The following is a 20,387-nucleotide window of genomic DNA, read 5'->3' as shown; positions in this document are numbered from 1 at the left end:
GACTGTTCTGTCCCTTGTGTTATTTATGGTTGTAGCGGGATTTCCCGCTTATTTCCTTTCAGTTTCACAAGTAGCCTGGAAGTTCTGGAGCGATTGTCGATTTGGAAATCCAAAACCAAATTTTAAATATTGTGATTACAGAATTTAATACACTTAACTTACTAATTTGTGATTCTATATGTTTTTCTCCCTATACGTCTTTAGATTAGTTCCATTTTTGGAGAAATTATTTTATTTCTGAGAAGGTAAATTCTAAAGATCATTAAAATGAAAGGTTTAAGCCTGAAACAGCCTACGTTATTAAAGATAATTCAATTCAATGAAACCTAAAAGGGTTGTAGCTTGCGAAATTTGTAGAGCTGTATATATTTCATCTCGTTATTTTGTATCATTACATGTTTGACTAATTTTCATATAAAATTTCGTGTATTACTTGTCCAAAACCTATTAAACAATAAATACAATTAGTTAATGTCATTTGACTGGCACGATATCTTTGTCAGCTCTCTAACATAATACAATTAATAATGTCCAATTGCATAACTACCTAATAGTAAAACCTTCAAGAAATTCCAAGATTTAAAAAAATATTAATTTAATAAAAATAAGTTTTGTTTTCATAAGAAAATCAATAATGAATGAATATTAAAAGATGAGAACTAAATCTAAGAGAAATTTAATGTTAAGGGAGAAAAAAACTTTAAAACATGCAAACTTTCTTTTTGATTTTAGGCAAAATACTTCGCGGAAAACTCATCGCTTGAATTATAATACCGTGTGTTTCTTACCGTGTGACAAAGATTTATACGTATTCCAAATAAAGACAAATTTAGTAACTACAACAAACATTTATATTTTCTACTTTGTTGACCTAAATATCAACTTGTCGCTTATTCTCAAAGCTTAAGTTTCACATTCAACTTGTCGTTATTCCCAAAGCTCAAGTTTCACATTGAACATGTCACTTATTCCAAAAGCTCAAGTTTCACATTCAACTAGTCGGTTATTCTCAAAACTTAAGTTTAATGAATATTTTCTGCTTAGAATCGGTGGGATTGTAGAGAATTTTTATCAGTTTTTTTTTTGTTATGCTTTTAACGTCAATGTATATAGCGGTTAATAAAAAAAAATGATTAGATAATTGTATAGTATATTAATTTTAAAAAATATGGGCAGAGCACAAGTTTGTTCCTTTTATTCAATTTTAATTCCGGAGAAAAAAAAACAACAGAAAACAACGAGCTTTTGATATATTGGACAACATATTTCACATTGTTTACACCAAAAATTAAGAAGATATGGCATTTAATAAAACAACACGACCTAAACTTTAACCTTTTGCTTGTACATAAACTAAATTAAATTAGCCACTAACACAAAACATAATGTTTAAAATACAAGGCTATAACGATCTCAATCGGCAATCATCAATATGCAACTACTTATAGAAGAAATTAATTCATACACGCATGCAAACGTCATCTGTACAATGTAAAATGCATAGTCTATTTTGCTCAGTAAATGTTGCATACGTTAGGAATAGCTGTTTTCTCTTTAGGTGTATTTCAATATTTCACTCTTAAAATCATTAAAATAGAATCAGCCAACTAGTTTAGATTCGTGCCAATTATGACTACAATAAGGCACATAAACAATAAAATATATTTCGATGTCTAAATATCTTGATAAGTTCCCTTGAGATTTTCTTTACATTTCAAGCAAAATATATTAAGGCATTGCCATTGTACATTACTAGTTAAGCCAACTCCAAAAGATATTTAATTAATTACGCATGCATTATTAATATATCAGACTTCAAACGCCAATACTTTAATTAAATCCTCAAAAGTAGTCTTTTTATTTTAACCCAATAACAAAGAATCTCTTTCAAAATTGTATTTATAAATGCATTTATTACAAATACTTGTTTAGCATCTACGTACATTAGTTTCGATGACCCATAACGCCGGCTGCCGCCCGCAACCCATAAAGAAAAATTAAATATGTTTTATTAAAATTTGGCCTACAAATCCTAATTTTTAACTAAACAGGACGCTGGATAGTTTCAGCATCCTTTTCCGGTTTACTAATTTGAATGGCGATTTTGAAATGTACAGCGTAGTCTCTTTTCATCCCAAAATTTTAGACTCATCTGTCCCATTTTCAGTTGATTTAAAATTAAAAATAGTATAAAGACATGCCTAAAAATATCTAGGCATGTATTTAACGAATTATATATCTTAAACAATCTTAAACAAATCCAAATTGATATTCAACTGTTAAATTCGATGTATAGTTCTTCAGACAAAATTAAATAAAAATGCCTACCCAAAATGACCTATTTCGGATTTTCTCTGACATTTTAAAATTGTTTTTCATTGTTATATTGTACTTCTACCGAATATATTCTATTCTATTTAATGCTGTTAGAAAACCAGATTTAATTCCAACATTTAAAAGTAGTTTTCATCTTAATTATCAATTTTAGACAAAAACGAATATTTTGTGAAAGGGTTCATTTGTTCATACAGAGTTATGCTCTTTACATTGGTACGTCTATGGTGGTGTTCGGTAGAATGAATGGGTTCACAACAATAAATCGAAAGATTTGGTGCGCAAAAGCAAACAGAGAACAGAACTCACTAAGCGCTGGTTTACACGAGCTTTGAACAGACCCAGCCTGCTTGGATACTGATATCTGTGTGTACCCTTCAGCACCTAAATATGTTGCCCATTTCGGCCGACTGCCTGAAGTTTTCTAACAGGGTGTGAAGGCTAATCATTTATTGTGTACATCGAGCATACAAGCAAGCAGTTTTATGGCTCCTACACATTTTTCAAGGATGATCAACATTTTGGCTCTTGTGTGCTTGGGATTAATCTCAAAGGTTGAAGGTAAATCTGTCGGGACTCTAGACCCATAAATCTATATCTTTGTAGACATCAGAAATCGGCACATCCGGTTTGCAGTTAGCATCGCCCTAGAATCCTCTATTTAATTTTATTATTTCTTTCGTTAGTTTTATATTAATTGTAATTGTATCAAAATATGTTTAATGTGTATTAATGTATTTCACAATAGGCAACATCAACCGTAACATGCCCGTACTTTGGTATATGTAACATTGACCTAGAATCTAATATCGTAACAAAAAAGTACACTAACCCTATCACCATAACCTAAATGACTTAACAACTAAAGCACAGATGCACTTGAAGATTGGTCAAACAAACATTAGTAGCCGTAAACAATGCAGACCTCAAGAGTTTACTAAACACGGTCCAACTAATATTAATGGATTGGTCAAACAAACATTAGTGGCCGCAAACAATGCAGACCTCAAGAGTTTACTAAACACGGTCCAACGAATATTAATGGATTGGTCAAACAAACATTAGTGGCCGCAAACAATGCAGACCTCAAGAGTTTACTAAACACGGTCCAACTAATATTAATGGATTGGTCAAACAAACATTAGTGGCCGTAAACAATGCAGACCTCAAGAGTTTACTCAAGAATTATCAACATTTTAGCTAGTGTATGCTTAGCATTAATCTCGAAAGTTGATGGTAAATCTGTCTAGAGAGTCTAGACACATAGATTGATAGATCTAGATCTAGAATTTAGATATCTAAGTCTTTGTAGACATCCGGGTAATCTCACGATATAGCGTCGAAAATGATCTGGTTATGTTTGATGAGTTTATGTAACATTCGTTACTGTAAACCATAGTTTATTTGACGTTGAAATAAAAATAAAGTCGACTGCATTATATTAGTTAGCATAATAAGTAAATCTAAATATTATTATAAAAGTCGAGTGCAATAATTAATGTTTTTAAAGAAATCTAGGAAAAAAAACGTGCAGAAGATTTGCGACAACTAGATCTAGTTTTCCGTTACTAACAGATTGAGGAATGTTATACTCAGCCGGAGTGTTGGGCTATATTAGTGTAACATTTGTCTAAAAGTAAACATTGTGTAGACATCATAAGTTCACAAGCTCCACATTTTCCCCCACTACAGATACAAGTTTACACGTACCATATTTTTCCCCACTACAGCACAAATGGGAGTGGAATTTCAGGTACAGTTCCCATACATGCCTGAAGGTCAACAAATTCTAATGATGTACTCAACCATGATGAATAAATTCGATGTTTACGTCACGGCTCCGATGTGGCAAAACCCCGTTTTTGAAAAAGTCGCTCTCAACCGTTTGCAGGTCACTACTTACGTGGTCCAGCGGAAATATATGTAAGTTAGCTCTTTATATCGGAAGGTTCAGCGGAGATATTTGTAAGTTAGCTCTTTATATCGGAAGGTTCAGCGGAAATATTTGTAAGTTAGCTCTTTATATCGGAAGGTTCAGCGGAGATATTTGTAAGTTAGCTCTTTATATCGGAAGGTTCAGCGGAAATATTTGTAAGTTAGCTCTTTATGTCGGAAGGTTCAGCGGAAATATTTCTAAGTTAGCTCTTTATATCGGTAGGTTCAGCGGAAATATTTCTAAGTTAGCTCTTTATATCAGAAGGTTCAGCGGAAATATTTGTAAGTTAGCACTTTATATCAGAAGGTTCAGCGGAAATATTTGTAAGTTAGCTCTTTATATCGGAAGGTTCAGCGGAAATGTTTTGTAAGTTAGCTCTTTATATTGGAAGGTTCAGCGGATATATCTGCCATTGCTTATTAAAATTATGTACTCTGACCGTTTATAACTTCGGACAGTGAATATTTACAACGTCGGTCTGTGACAACTTACGACGTCGGACTGTTAATATTTACAACGTCGGACAGTGAATATTTACAACGTCGGACAGTGAATATTTATAACGTCGGACAGTGAATATTTACAACGTCGGACAGTGAATATTTATAACGTTGGACAGTGAATATTTACAACGTCGGACAGTGAATATTTACAAAGTCGGACAGTGAATATTTACAACGTCGGACAGTGAATATTTACAACGTCGGACAGTGAATATTTACAAAGTCGGACAGTGAATATTTACAAAGTCGGACAGAGAATATTTACAACGTCGGTCTGTGACAATTTACGACGTGAGACTGTGGATGTTGATGACGTGAGCAGTGAATGTTGATGACGTGAGACTGTGGATGTTGATGACGTGAGACTGTGGATGTTGATGACGTGAGACTGTGAATGTCTGCTTTAAACCGCTCTCATTGTGTCCCAGAACATCAAGAAGTGGCACCACCACGTCTATTGTCGCGAAAGGAAAGTTCCAGTTTGGGATGACGGTGTTTATGCCGGTGTCGTTCCACTCGGCTGCCAGTTTCCTGGCCATACCAACATCCGGTTGGGGCGCGGAGTACTTTATTCTGATACCAAAGTAAGTCTTGTTTTGTTTCGTCACACAATAATTTGTTCTGGTACCAAAGTAAGTCTTGTTTTGTGTCTTAATCCTTACCATATATGGAAATATCACATTTAATTGGGTACATTTTATTTATTTCCAATCTTAGCTTTAATTGGAAGCGTGACGTCATCAATCGCTGGCAGACGTCATTCTCCAGACTTGAAACCGGTACCCGCTACATATCGTCAGCAAATAGAAGTAAGTCCTGACGCTTGGGTTACCGTTAGAGTTAAGGTCTGACTCTTGGGTTAGTGTTAGAGTTAAGGTCTTACTCTTTAGTTAATGTTAGAGTTAAGGTCTGACTCTTGGGTTAGTGTTAGAGTAAATGTCTGACTCTTAAGTTAGAGTTAAGGTCTGACTCTTGGGTTTTATGTTAAAGTTAAGGTCTGACCCTTGGGTTAGTGTTAAAGTTAAGGTTCGACTCTTGGGTTAGTGTTAGAGTTAAGGTCTGACTCTTTAGTTAGCGTTAGAGTTAAGGTCCGACTCTTGGCTTAGTGTTAGAGTTAAGGTCTGTTTCTTTAGTTAGTGTTAGAGTCAAGGTCTGTTTCTTGAGTTAGTGTTAGAGTTAAATCCTGACGCTTGGGTTAGTGGTAGAGTTAAGTCCTGGCGCTTGGGTTAGTGTTAGAGTTAAGGTCTGACTCTTGGGTATGTGTTAGAGTTAAGGTCTGACTCTTGTGTTAGTGTTAAAGTTAAGGTCTGACTCTTTGATTAGAGTTAATGTCTGTCTCTTAAGTTAGTGTTAGAGTTAAGGTCTGACTCTTGGGTTAGTGTTAGAGTTAAGGTCTGACTCTTGGGTTAGTGTTATTGTTAAATGCTGACTCTTTTGTTAGTGTTATAGTCCAATATTCTTTCATGGTGATGAATTTTTTAGTGGAGGGCGGGGAACGGTCAGGGTTGTAATGAAAACATATAGTTTAAAACTATTTTTTAACTTAAAGGGTCGTAACCATGTTAACAAAGATTGTCGGAATTTCTTGAATTGTGTCCCGTGGCTCTATTTTTTTTTTTTGCTCATCAAGAATGATAGTAAACAATTTCGAAACAGAGAATTAACTTAAAACATAGTAAAAGGCTTTTAGTTTGTATGCTATTTGTAATTCAGACTTGATGTTTGTATGTTTCAGTCTTGCTGTCTGTATGTTTCAGTCTTAATGTTTGTATGTTTCAGTCTTAATGTTTGTATGTTTCAGACTTGCTGTTTGTATGTTTCAGAGTTGATGTTTGTATGTTTCAGACTTGCTGTTTGTATAATTCAGAGTTGATGTGTGTATGTTTCAGACTTGCTGTTTGTATAATTCAGACTTGCTGTTTGTATGTTTCAGACTTGCTGTTTGTACGTTTCGGTCTTGCTCTTTGTATGTTTCAGTCTTGATGTTTGTATTTTCAGACTTGCTGATTGTATGTTTCAGTCTTGCTGTTTGTATTTTCAGACTTGCTGTTTGTATTTTTCAGACTTGCTGATTGTATGTTTCAGACTTGCTGTTTGTATTTTCAGACTTGCTGATTGTATGTTTCAGACTTGCTGTTTGTATTTTCAGACTTGCTGATTGTATGTTTCAGACTTGCTGTTTGTATGTTTCAGACTTGCTGATTGTATGTTTCAGACTTGCTGTTAATATGTTTCAGACTTGCTGATTGTATGTTTCAGACTTGCTGTTTGTATTTTCAGTCTTGCTGTTTGTATTTTCAGACTCGCTGATTGTATGTTTCCGTCTTGCTGTTTGTATGTTTCAGTCTTGCTGTTTGTATTTTCAGACTTGCTGTTTGTATTTTCAGACTTGCTGTTTGTATTTTCAGACTTGCTGTTTGTATTTTCAGACTTGTTGTTTGTATTTTCAGTCTTGCTGTTTGTATTTTCAGACTTGCTGTTTGTATTTTCAGACTTGCTGATTGTATGTTTCAGACTTGCTGTTTGTATAATTCAGAGTTGATGTTTGTATGTTTCAGACTTGCTGTTTGTATAATTCAGACTTGATGTTTGTATGTTTCAGACTGGGTGTTTGTATGTTTCAGACTGGGTGTTTGTATGTTTCAGGCTTGATCAAGCTGGAGACGCGCCAGATCGAGCGCCTTGAGGAAGAGATCCGCCCCCTGATTGAGGAGGACTTCACGTGGAAGGACGCCTTCGCCCAGTACACGCTCCAGAACGTCCTGCTCGCTTTCAGCCGTGGGCTGAGCTTCAACAGACGCCTGAGTGAGGCTGCCTTGGTCGACGCTAGGGACGGGCCTGACGTAGACGGGGAGAACAATAGAGATGAGATTGTACAAGTCCATAAATATTCCGACAAGCCCAATGGTCTATTCAACAGGCACATGTACTACAATCTACCCGAGACAGAGTACCAACGAGCGTCCATCTACAGGAATCTACCAACAGAAAGCTTACCCCCTATTCCAGAAGAATCCACCAACTTGTGTGAGTACGATATCATTGACCACAACTTAGAGGTATACTTACACGTTGGGGATTCGAGCTAAGAACTATATTTCATCGCTTCGAGTTATATATATATATATATATATATATATATATATATATATATATATATATATATATATATATATATATATATATATATATATATATATATATATATATATACATATACATACACATACACATACACATACACGTACACGTACACGTACACGTACACATACACACACTTACGCATACGCACAAGCACATAGGCATAAATAAAATATTTTTTAAACTTCTAATTTTCTGTTCTTTTTAAATAGGAACGAACTTTTTACTGATTGTTGATTACAATTAATTGTAAACCGTATTGTCTTACAGCATGGGAGTATGGCTTGCTAATGGTCCTCTTCAGTCAAAACAAAATTATACAGGTGTGTGAAAGTCTGATAGATGTGTGTCTTTGTTGATGGGTGGATGTTTGGGTCGTTGTGTTTGTTGATGGGTGGATGTTTGGGTCAGTGTCTTTGTTGATAGGTGGATGTTTGGGTGTCTTTGTTGATAGGTGGATGTTTGGGTGTCTTTGTTGATGGGTGGATGTTTGGGTCGGTGTGTTTGTTGATGGGTGGATGTTTGAATGTGTGTCTTTCTTGATGGGTGAATGTTTGGATCAGTGTCTTTGTTGATGGGTGAATGTTTGGATCAGTGTCTTTGTTGATGGGTGGATGTATGGATCAGTGTCTTTGTTGATGGGTGGATGTTTGGATCGTTGTGTTTGTTGAAGGGTGGATGTTTGGGTCGTTGTGTTTGTTGATGGGTGGATGTTTGGGTCATTGTGTTTGTTGATGGACGGATGTCTGGGTCGTTGTGTTTGTTGATGGGTGGATGTTTGGGTCATTGTGTTTGTTGATGGACGGATGTCTGGGTCGTTGTGTTTGTTGATGGGTGGATGTTTGGGTCGGTGTGTTTGTTGATGGGTGGATGTTTGAATGTGTGTCTTTCTTGATGGGTGAATGTTTGGATCAGTGTCTTTGTTGATGGGTGGATGTTTGGATCGTTGTGTTTGTTGAAGGGTGGATGTTTGGGTCGTTGTGTTTGTTGATGGGTGGATGTTTGGGTCATTGTGTTTGTTGATGGACGGATGTTTGGGTCGTTGTGTTTGTTGATGGGTGGATGTTTGGGTCGTTGTGTTTGTTGATGGGTGGATGTTTGGGTCGTTGTGTTTGTTGATGGGTGGATGTTTGGGTCGGTGTCTTGGTAACGAATCTAATTGATAAGTTAGTAATACATAGCTGACAGGGTAATTGGGTGGGTGGGTGGTAGGCTGTTAGCTGATTGACTAATGTTTAACATTTGTATTATAGATCGTGATATTGCTTCATGCTACTGTGTCTAACGCCGTAGCTCAAGAAAAATCTTTTGACAGCGCACTTTCTCTAGCAGAATCAACAGTGTGTGTGAATACTCTCACAGTATTATATGCCGTCACAATAATCACTCTCTTGATTTTTCTGTGTAAGTTATTTTATAATTACAAATTTAGTTTTTTTATGACCCCAGCATATGAAGGGATTACGTGATCTGCCTTACTTTCCCTGAGTCCTCTGGTGATCCTCTGAGCAGATGAAATAGTTTATGTTTCTTGTTACGTGTTCCTACATCTAATTTATTAAACGTAACATCCGAATTCTTTCGGGAAATGGTTTCTGGACTGATAAACTAAATGCAAACTATAAAAGACTACTAGAAACAAAACTCCTTATAAAAACTCGCTATCTAATGTCTAGGGTAAATGATAAATACAAAGAATCCTGAATCTAACAGAACTTTTAATCAGATCCAAAACTTCTAAAAATTAACAAGTTTAAGTTAAGTAAAAAAAATACAATGCAGAAACTATTTAATTATGTAAAACCCAACTTACAATTTCAAGAAAAACACAATCACCTCTAACTACAATTAACACTTGATAACTAACACAACCTACACTATGAACACAAGAAAAGATATACTAAGGAACTTTAAGGTAACATGGATGTCATGGGTTCTCTCTCTCTCTCTCTCTCTCTCTCTCTCTCTCTCTCTCTCTCTCTCTCTCTCTCTCTCTCTGTGGGTGTCCTCTGCGCCCCTCGTGTTCTGAAATCTTCTTTTTATATTTCTATCACCAAAGGATTATGGGATATCGACACAAAGGTCAAGGACTATTGGGGTGATTCACTAGCACAGTTGTGGATACTCTCACATGAGCCTCGTGGAAAATTCCCTCGTTTAATAAAATATAGCTGTAGGCCATACAAGTACTAATAAATTAAAAAGACCTAAGTAGGTCACATTCTTGACCTCGGCATATTAAGGGAAGTTGTGGTCAGCACTTTGCTCAGTCGCCTTTACTTTCGTTGACGTGAATTATTACTTTCCCTAACCCGAGCTGGGTAGACTCGGGGACGTTCTACGGACCTGAGGCGGGATTTGAACTCTAGACGTGATTTATTACTTTCCCTAACCCAAGTTAAATATACATCAGAGCTGGGTAGACTCGGGGACGTTCTACTGACTTGAGCCCGGATTTGAACTCAAAGCTTTCTACCGCTAGGTTTACAACGCCACTCAGCATATTTCAATAGTTCAGCTGAGAAAGAGAGAGAGAGAGGGGGGGGGGGGAGGGAGAAAGAGTAGGAGGAGAGAGAGAGAGAGAAGTTCGCTGCAGGGCTTATATATATTAGTATTATTTTTGTCAAACCTTTTTTACAGTGGTCATTATATCGCTGCACTTTTACAATAAAGCGAAATTGATGGAAATACAAAAGAAACACTTCGAAGAAAAAAACAAAGAGCAAGCAATTGAAATAGCGGCAAATAAAATCCTGTTTTATCTGGAATGGAAGAAAAGGTAATTTTTATTTGTTTTAAGTAGGTATCAACTTTAGTGTCTAACGGCTGTGTCCTTAAATTAAAAGAAATCTTTATATAAAATGGCTTCTGCTATTTAAATTTAACAATGTCAATAAGTAGTAATAATCGTGTGGTACGTTTTTTCCCATTCCTTTGTTTACGTTAGTTTTTGTTTTTCAGCCTGGTTCCAGCTCCTAATGGTTAGTGGCGGCTGAATTGAATGTAGCGGCTTAAGTCAAAGGCGTGTGACGCTCACACCAGCAAGTTTTCTGGCCAAGTCTCTCAACGTCTTTACTAATTTACTAATTTTTTTTTGGCAGCCCACATGCTGTTTTTTGTTTTAACTCCACGATAATTTTTTTTAAATTCCTTAAATTTTTTCTGTTGGTTGCTATAAATTAAAAATGAATAATTTGTGTTTAAAAATTGTTATAATTTCAGTAATGAAACTTTTAACATATGTCTCAAAAATGAAATATTTTAAATTTTATTTAAAAAAGAATTCCTGACTTGACATAAAGTTTCAGGGTTTTAAAATTTCAGTTGGGGATTGAATATTAGGATAGGATTCACTTTAAAAAATGTGTGGTAGCCCTTAAAAATGTCTGTTTTTTGTGATTTAATTGTTCAGGACAAGAAATATATCCATGATATATAAATCGATATGACATAAAATTTAGCTTAACTGGATGTCTAATTATTTTTTTAATTACTTATTTAATATTACCTACAAAAGTAAGGGATCCTCATTTTGTGCTCAGTAGATTTTAGCCATGCAACTCTATTGTATTAACTATTTTAAAGTACGGAAAAAAATTGCATGGGAAAAAAATGGCATGGAAAACTGAATTTATAAGTTGGAACATTGTAATAGTAGTCTTGCAGTTCAGATATTTAACTTTTTTTTAATTAGCTACTGCTTTCTTTGTTCTTTAAAGATTGTTTTTTAAGATAATGCTAAAGCACAAGTTCAATCACCGTATTCCTCACGGACCTCTTTACTAATAATTAAAAAATAATGTTCACAAATATTCACAGTGTTTGTTAAATAAATAACTATAGTTATTCTTTAATTGAAGTTTGCTTATTCTTTTTTTTGGTTGCAGTTCTACTCTTATCCACAGTGTTTTTATATTGTTTTATCAACCCGGGGTATTATGTATATGTTCTCACATATGTAATGTTGATCATCTTGACGCCTACAAATGTAATGCTGATCAACTTGACTCCTACATATGTAATGCTGATCACCTTGACTCCTACATATGTAATGCTGATCACCTTGACTCCTACAAATGTAATGCTGATCACCTTGACTCCTACAAATGTAATGCTGATCACCTTGACTCCTACATATGTAATGCTGATCATCTTGACACCTACATATGTAATGCTGATCATCTTGACTTCTACAAATGTAATGCTGATCATCTTGACTCCTACATATGTAATGCTGATCACCTTGACTCCTACATATGTAATGCTGATCATCTTGACACCTACATATGTAATGCTGATCATCTTGACTTCTACAAATGTAATGCTGATTATCTTGACTCCTACATATGTAATGCTGATCACCTTGACTCCTACAAACGTAATGCTGATCACCTTGACTCCTACATATGTAATGCTGATCACCTTGACTCCTACAAACGTAATGCTGATCACCTTGACTCCTACATATGTAATGCTGATCATCTTGACTCCAACATATGTAATGCTGATCATCTTGACTCTTACTAACGTTCTTGAAGCTGTGTGAGAATGTATTTATTATTCTGTACACTTAGTCATCTTTCTCCCACCCCCTGACACCTCAAGTAAAGATAAGACTTGTAAATTAAGATAGATCTGTTGGTGGTTGACGGTTCATATGCAGCAGGAATAACACAAACATTAGTTGTATGGGCGCTAAAGTGGGCTATAAAAGCGCCTCGAACATGACTGGTGCTGAGCTAGGCACCGATAAGCAACCCTAAGAAGTAGGCTGTAGATCTACTTGCGGTATGTTATTGATAAAGTAACATTAGCGTACATAACATAAGAGTTTTTACTTCGTAGCTGAAGTTATGTACTTGCTGTTGCTTTTTACTTTCTCGTATACAGAGTATAAAATATTGTAATAGTGCAAAGAAAATAATCAAACAGATGTACTGACATGCATTTGCTCATACGGCATTTCGTTCACCATACAGGTATTACTTCCTTAATTTTATAGTTGGCAAGGTTTTTTGTATCCTTTATACATGAGATGTATTTTCAAGTAGATCTACATTATTTACTTATAAAACTTTTTATACGTCGCATTATTTGTGTTGAAGTTATGTTTCAAATACATCTCGTAAGGCCTGTCAGTGACTGGATTTAGTACTTGTTCATTTCCATTACTGGCGACCAACCTTCCCTCGTAGACTCTAAGAGGTTAGAGTTCGAGTGTGTAATGTGTATCTTGTGTGTTCAGTGTCCTAAGCAATATTTTTACTTTTTTTGTATGTACGAAGTATAGAGAAAGTCTTGTAATCGTGCGAAAAGAAAATGCAAATCTCGACGTTTAACACCTACCTGAGTCGGAAAAACATAGTTTTGCAATCTTGTCCGAATGTCTGTGTGTGTATGTGTGTGTATTACAGTCTGTATATCCCGAGTTGCCTTCCCCGTAGCGTTATATAAGAATGTTCGAGAAAGTTTAGGGGAGATCATTCTCGGTTTATTTTTTTTATTGTGCGAACTTATTTTAAAATTCATGTAATTCATTATTAATCTCCGAAAAGGCGCTATTGTCCGTATAATGGTCGCATGGGGAGCTAAAAAAAAACTAGAACAGCCACAGTTATGTCCCTTGAGTTGTTGTGCACTTTGTACCGAGGTGCTAATGTAATAGATAAAAAGCGGAATTTCCAGTTTATTACTTCCAGTTTCAAAGGCAGCCAAGAAGTTGTTGAATTAAGAAAGTTTTTCCTACACGTCAAACACGTAACAGAAATTTACGATTACAGTAAGTGTAAACATATAGTGTACAGAACATAAATGTATCTTCATTTAGTAATGTATATAAGATAAGAAGATCAAATGTAGATTATATTGTGTATTATATATGACGTGTAGATTTTATGTTTTAAATACAAATTGTAAGTATTTTTAAGATAAGTTAAAGATAATGAAATATGATTAAATTGTAACAGAATGTGTGTGACATGGGTGTAAAAACATTAAATGACCAAATGAATTTATAAATATATTTAAATGTGATTTTATTTTAACTAATTGTGTTTTAGTAAGAAGCAAGAAACAATATATATTTATTAGCATAAGTCACATATATTGCAGACAAGACCAAGACCATTTTGACGCTGGAAGAAATGTATTTTTATAACAGCGAATTTTCCCGTTAGATACTTTCATTTTCACTTGCTTGCCTTTAAATCAATTTAGTGAAGACGGCAATGTCATGCAATCAGAATCAACTATTGTCCAATATTTTCTTTTGTAGAATAACACGTTTAATAAGCACCGAATAAATGTCTATGAATAATATTGTTTACTGAAAACCCGTGTTGTAAATTTAAATCAATTGTGATTTTTTTTAAACTATATAAATTGGTTGTGAACATTTTAAATTATTGTATTAGTTTTACATTTTTCTGGTTAATCAAGTTACATAGTCATTTATCGACCATCGTTTTTTTTTTTAATTTTGTTAGATGCGACCCAGGATTCAAGTTGAACTTGTAATACGACACAAGAAATATTTGGAAGAACAGATACAAGTTCTGGAACCTGTCTTGGAAGTTATGAAACAAGTAATTGATTATTAATGTTGTTTGTACATCAATGTACAAGCTAATGATGATTTATGTACATAACAAGTAGTAAAAAAACAATTCTAAATAAATGAATATTAAAATGTTTGTAAGTTTAATGGAAAATGTTTTTTTAAAGGCAGTAGAAAAAAGTCAGACTTGGGTAGACGATAAAAATGACAACCCGTCTATCACGTACATCGAAATACACCAAGATCTAGAATCAGCCACATTGCTTTTAATAAATGCCACAACATCAATCATAAGTAAATATTGTTTTCTAATATTATAGCAAATGTAAGAGTTGTAGGTGTACATTAAATCAATAAATGTCGCACAAGGAACTTCATAAATATAGTTCCAACATAAATTTAAATACTGTTTTCTAATATTATACCAAGTGTAAGCGTTGTAGGTCTATAGAAAATCAATACAGTGCACAAGAAACTTCATAAATATTGTACAACAAATTTAAATATTGTTAACACATTGACACAAATATGCCGTAAAACATTATTTTGTTCATATATATAAACCAGATGAAAATCAAGAACACGCGGATGTCGAGAAAGGAACGTCATCTTTATCTCAGTCTACACAACAAACTACAGCAACAGAAAAACTTGACATTAATACAAATCAAGTCACTAAAGATGCTCAACTAACACTGGGTATACAAGATTTAGCACTGGTCAATTTTTGACATTATCCTATGATCATAAAACAAACTTAGACTTCCTAAATAATTTTAATTACTTTGTAGTTTGAAACATTTGTGTATTTGGAAAACTATTTATTTTAATTTGTTTTTACAGAAATAGTAAATAAGCTGAAGCTGATAGAGACTAATCTAGTTTCTCTACAAGACACAAGACAAAAGGCGGAAGAAGAAATATCAGAGCTTAAAATATGGAGAGACAACTTTATGGCAGAACAAAATGATAAAGTGTTAAAAGTTGAACAACTGAATAAAAAACAAAAGCAGAATTTTAAAAACCTCAGAAAACAAATGAGTGAACAAGATAACAAAGTAAAGGAGCTGAACAAAGAATTTGAAAGTTTAAAAGATAGAGAAACCAAGTCAAACAAAACACTAGAAAAACTTTGTCTAGATATGAAAGATTATGAAAACAGCTTACACAAAATAAATAAAGAGATGCAAGATCACACAAATAAAACAAACAGTCTACCTGAAGAAATGAAAAGACAGTCCGATTTGATTGTTACTTTACAAGAAGAAGTAAAGAATGACGCTGCGAAGGTAAATATTTAGTTCGACAATTTTTTTTATGCTACAAGTTAATCTTGCATTGTAATAATGTATCGCTGTAATTGTCATCATATAATTTTAATAGTTTCTAAAAAATGATTAATGAACTTCGCTTTTGGCCTTACAATAAACATTTAACTTTCATTGTTTGTAACTGTAGATATAATTTTATATATATATATATATATATATATATATTATATCCATCGTTACAGTTAAACGTGATGTACAGAATTGTACAACAAAGAATGATGCCCATTGACAAAATTATTCAAGTACTTAATCAGAATTTCGAGGCTAAGGAGCAAACTACAAAAAAGGTAAAGATAAGAAGTAGGCCTACAGTTTTTTATGTAGAAAACCGTTCTTTCATTTTCGAACTGCTTTTATCTCTTCCCATAGACAAAATACTAAGTATGCCGTTATTTATAAAATTACAGTGAAGTACATATAAAGCAAATATAACATGTTTCTTAATAAAGCAGGATAGATCCCCCTAAACTATCTCGAATATATATAACTCTACGGGGATTTTTAATCAATTCTTTCATCATTAAATCTGTTTTTTGAGAAATAAAATACAGCGTAAAGTTTTACTTCCGGTAATCGGAAATTACTAAAATTTGACAGAAGTCAGATCTTTAACTTACATGTAAAATTCGTCTCTCTGAAACTGTACTCAGGTTACAGGCTTTTGAAAATGAAATGTTGTATAAGATAGTTTTCCGCTTACCGGAATTCAATTCAATATCATACTTATCTATAAAATTTCATCAACCTAGCTGTAGAGGTTCGCATGTTATCATGTTCACAGACACACATCCACACACACACACACATATATAGAGATACGGACACATTTGCAAAACTATGTTTTTTAAATATCTCGATTTTGATTACATTACATCGTATACGAGAGACTAAATATTGAAAATTTTTTAAAAATATATTTTATTGTTTCACATAGGATTAATAGAAACTGATCTATTGAAGTTGATGACAGATTTTAAACTAATAGGTGAGTTTTTAATTGTAATGCTAGAATAACATTTTGTTTTCGATATTTCTATACAATTTGTACAAGGTGCTTGTATGTTGGTGAAATAGAGCTGCAACAATGTGTGCCCTTATCGCTCCTCCATCACAGTAGTTAGTTACATACATTGTTGACTCAATGAAGTAAATTATAAGTGGATTCTTATTTAAATAAAGTAAATTATAAGTGGATTTTTATTTAAATAAAGTAAATTATAAGTGGATTCTTATTTAAATATATATGGACAGCATGTAAGAAGCCGTAAGTGTAAAACCTAATTAAACTTAGGTCATGGATCTGAGGGAATTCTCAAATCAAGAGACTGGCGCTATAGCATTGCTATTTTTTTTTTAAGTTTGGTTTAATAATGTATTTATAAATTATTTCTACGAAACTGCCTCATAATTATTATGATTCTGATTTCGTTAGTTACGATTTTTGTTTTTAATATGTGTTTCCAAATTTAAAAAAAAAATTCAAATATGGTGCGCCAATGCGACGAATGTACAAGGGACGTGCTTCCGCCACATATGGGCATCGCTTTATTGTGCTTGATTAGGTGTGCAAAGAAATGGACGGGGGGAGGAAGAAAATATTGTTTTTACAAGCTTTTATTTAACTTGCTTCCTCTGTTGTCAGTCGTCAGTCTAGACCGAAACACCGGAGTGAAAATTCGGAAACTTCTACTTGACCGATACGATTCACACTTGGCACGTGGGTCAAGACATGCAGACAATGCAATCTGAAATTAAATTTGACTTAATTGGATGCCTAATTAATTTTTTATGAATTAATTAAAATTTGGACCGAATTAGTAGGCATGTCTATCCAACAACACCACACGCGTCATCACGTTCAATAGCTGCGCCATCACTTTCAATGGCTGCGACATCACGTTCAGTAGTAAAGGTATCCAATAGATACTAAAGTGACCCACGCTTTTCTTTATAGTTATTTAAATAGTAGTGTATAATTTATTTTCTACTTTTTAGTGCATTAGTACATAAAAGCTTGTTATTAAAACGTTTTTTATGAATTTTTTTTTACCTCTAGATAAACGTGGAATTAGACCTAGCTACAACTGCTTTGTTAATATACATTATAGTTATTAAGAAACGTGTTCTGCTCGCAACCTAGATTACCATACAAATAATAAGCGCAATATATTACATTAATGTATTCCCGGTATAAAAGTGTGCATAACTACCGTTTGAATGATGCTTTTAATTTTAATTTTTCTTGGATATTTGCTATATTGTTGGCCAAACTTGATTTAATGAGAGATCTAAAAGGACTTATAATGTAGTGTATTTTAATCTATTGTATGTTAAAACATTCCTTTATATTGAGCATGACGAAGCTATGTTGTAAGATATGACTAACATTTGAAATGTTGTATCCATGTTTATTGGAATATCAGTTGTGCGTGTACCTGTTGGCCCTAACCAAGTGTTTTATGTTTTATCTTATACAACACGTTTAGTTAAGGGGATATGATCCGCAAACAAAATCACAAAATTACTAGGGGGAGGTCGACATGGTGGGTTTCTTGCACTTTTGAATACTTGTCCATATTTGTGTTAAGAAAATAATAACTTTAATGAGAACAAATGCGTATTTGTTTAAAATACCATGATATATAAACCTTTTAATTAAAAATAAGTCAATTTTTCCCAATCTTACAAGCTCTCTACGAAAAGTTTTATATCCGTCATCATATTGTATTTGGCGTCATTGAAAAGCTGGATTTAGCATGCATTTGATAATCTTAATTTCCATCACCTCGGAAAACACTAGAAGCTTACAATGGGCTTTATAGTTAACACAGATAGGGTATTTTCGTGACCTATTTTTCGTTACTTTTGGCTCAGTTCGGAGGTTTTTAACACCAAAAAGCCTACTAATTGTGTACTTATTAAACAATGCCCACCGAATTTTCAATAATTGCAATTCATGCAAAAATAAAACTAAATAAATAGCTTTTATAGAAAAAAAGTATATGGTAAATAATATGCAAATTTTGAAACTTTTGAATACTAACAGGGTCGCTATTTTAGGCCTTGTAAAATTCTTATTATTTGCTATTTCAAAATGTCGTCGTATATTAATGTTTTAATATATAATAAAATATCAGCAGTTTAAACGTGACTGCTATAAGTGAATAATTAAAAGCTTTAGCATTTTAAAATGTACTGAAAAATTAAAAATTGTGTGTTTTTTTTTTGGGTTTCCAGGACAACCAAAATTGTTTTCAACCTTTTTTTTTTGCTGTTTAATACTTACCCTCATGTACCAAACGTGGTAAATGTATTAAAAAGGCTTGAGATCTTAAATTGTATACAAGAAAAAATGGAGCATATCCCCGTAAGGGCTTATTCTGCCCCTTTACACATAGATATTTACATGAAATTGTGTGATGAAGACACTGTTCTATTTTATTTTGACAGAGACCCGTGTATGTCAGCCTTACATCTGTCAAATTTACCTGGACAACACACCAGTAACCACTGGTTTAATTATTTCTACATTCCCTGTACTGAGGGAACATAACGGCAGCCATTTTAATAAAACAACAGGAAAACTTGAAGCACCAGATGATGGTTTATATCTGGTTATCGTGACGTTAGTAGCCGGTGGAAATAATCCAATTTTGGTTCAAGTAGCAGTCGGAGAACTAAAGTATAAGACTATTTACGTGAAAGCTGACAATATTTCTGCTTGCGGATCAACTGTAGTTCCGTTGAAGAAAGGTCAAGAGCTATATTTTAAAGTTCAACAATCAGGACCAGGGTCTTTCCTGCAAAAAGGAAGCGGTTTTACTATTTTAAGAATTTAGCTGAAAGATTAAATATAATTGTATTTGTTAACCTAAAATTTAAAATCAAAATATAAAACTAAGTTGAATATTACCTTAAGGGTACATTCTCGCTAGAGCTTTTAAATAAATGTATACACTGAAGAGGTAACGGCGTGGCTATGCGGTAGGGTAAAAGTTCTGCTAACTCGAAAAAACTCAAGATAGAATATTAGTCCAGACCAGTAGAGCGTACCTGAGTCCCCTTAGCTCTGGTGTCTGCCCGACTCTTTAATTAAAACTTCTTTTTATATGCCGAGGTGAAGAAACATAAGAACTCTATTTCATCTGCCAAATGTATCGCTAGGCATGAAGAGGATTACTCACTTTATACACTGAAGATATCATGCCTGTTTTATATCTCTACCTAGCATTACTTTTACTGCATATAATATTAAGAATGTATATTTGTAATACTATTAAATCATAAATATTATTAATGCCTGAAACATATAATTGTATTTTGCAAATTTAACATTTTTGTTTGTATTGGAAATATATATTTTTATTATTACGTAATAAAATTTGGTTCTAATTGTACATTTGTTTAATATCTACTACTGTCCAATGTGTTGTAGAAAAACCTTGTTAAATAGGTATTGCATTTAGCAACAGTATGTGTATGAAACATGTCTTCACTATAGAGAGATGATAAGCAAACATCTCAAAAACCATGTCTTAATATAATGTTGATTTCTTTACTCTTAACTTTGTCCGAGCACTACACTA

General features: G+C 33.7%; 2 protein-coding genes across 2 annotated transcripts; both read left to right on the top strand.

Annotated features, from left to right (window-relative positions):
- The first annotated feature begins 2,691 nt into the window (after positions 1 to 2,691).
- Positions 2,692 to 11,718, top strand: LOC131946152 (uncharacterized). The gene is made up of 9 exons (XM_059306803.1): positions 2,692 to 2,895; positions 4,065 to 4,257; positions 5,202 to 5,357; positions 5,491 to 5,582; positions 7,420 to 7,800; positions 8,185 to 8,237; positions 9,168 to 9,318; positions 10,555 to 10,693; positions 10,876 to 11,718. Exons 1-9 carry the CDS (start codon positions 2,820 to 2,822, stop codon positions 10,898 to 10,900), a joined length of 1,266 nt encoding a protein of 421 aa, XP_059162786.1. The 5' UTR covers positions 2,692 to 2,819; the 3' UTR covers positions 10,901 to 11,718.
- A 1,897-nt stretch (positions 11,719 to 13,615) lies between these two features.
- On the top strand, positions 13,616 to 19,640 carry LOC131946106 (uncharacterized). Its single transcript, XM_059306748.1, has 8 exons — positions 13,616 to 13,693; positions 14,400 to 14,498; positions 14,638 to 14,764; positions 15,038 to 15,169; positions 15,314 to 15,759; positions 15,984 to 16,088; positions 16,732 to 16,786; positions 19,252 to 19,640. The coding sequence occupies exons 2-8, from the start codon at positions 14,400 to 14,402 to the stop codon at positions 19,638 to 19,640; spliced, it is 1,353 nt and encodes a 450-aa protein (XP_059162731.1). The 5' UTR covers positions 13,616 to 13,693.
- Positions 19,641 to 20,387: the final 747 nt, after the last annotated feature.

This window comes from Physella acuta, unplaced genomic scaffold (assembly GCF_028476545.2).
Source record: "Physella acuta isolate Inbredline_101_S28 unplaced genomic scaffold, ASM2847654v3 ptg000544l, whole genome shotgun sequence".
Classification (NCBI taxonomy): domain Eukaryota; kingdom Metazoa; phylum Mollusca; class Gastropoda; family Physidae; genus Physella; species Physella acuta.
This window is presented reverse-complemented; position numbering and strand designations above follow the sequence as displayed.

Bases quoted from the DNA above. Each gene is read 5' to 3' on its own strand.
- LOC131946152 (XM_059306803.1), top strand. From the start codon at position 2,820: ATGGCTCCTACACATTTTTCAAGGATGATCAACATTTTGGCTCTTGTG. The intron at 5,358-5,490 runs GTAAGTCTTGTT...TTCCAATCTTAG, and splicing joins TACTTTATTCTGATACCAAA to CTTTAATTGGAAGCGTGACG. The intron at 8,238-9,167 runs GTGTGTGAAAGT...TTTGTATTATAG, and splicing joins GTCAAAACAAAATTATACAG to ATCGTGATATTGCTTCATGC.
- LOC131946106 (XM_059306748.1), top strand. From the start codon at position 14,400: ATGCGACCCAGGATTCAAGTTGAACTTGTAATACGACACAAGAAATAT. The intron at 14,765-15,037 runs GTAAATATTGTT...TATATAAACCAG, and splicing joins TGCCACAACATCAATCATAA to ATGAAAATCAAGAACACGCG. The intron at 15,760-15,983 runs GTAAATATTTAG...CCATCGTTACAG, and splicing joins TAAAGAATGACGCTGCGAAG to TTAAACGTGATGTACAGAAT.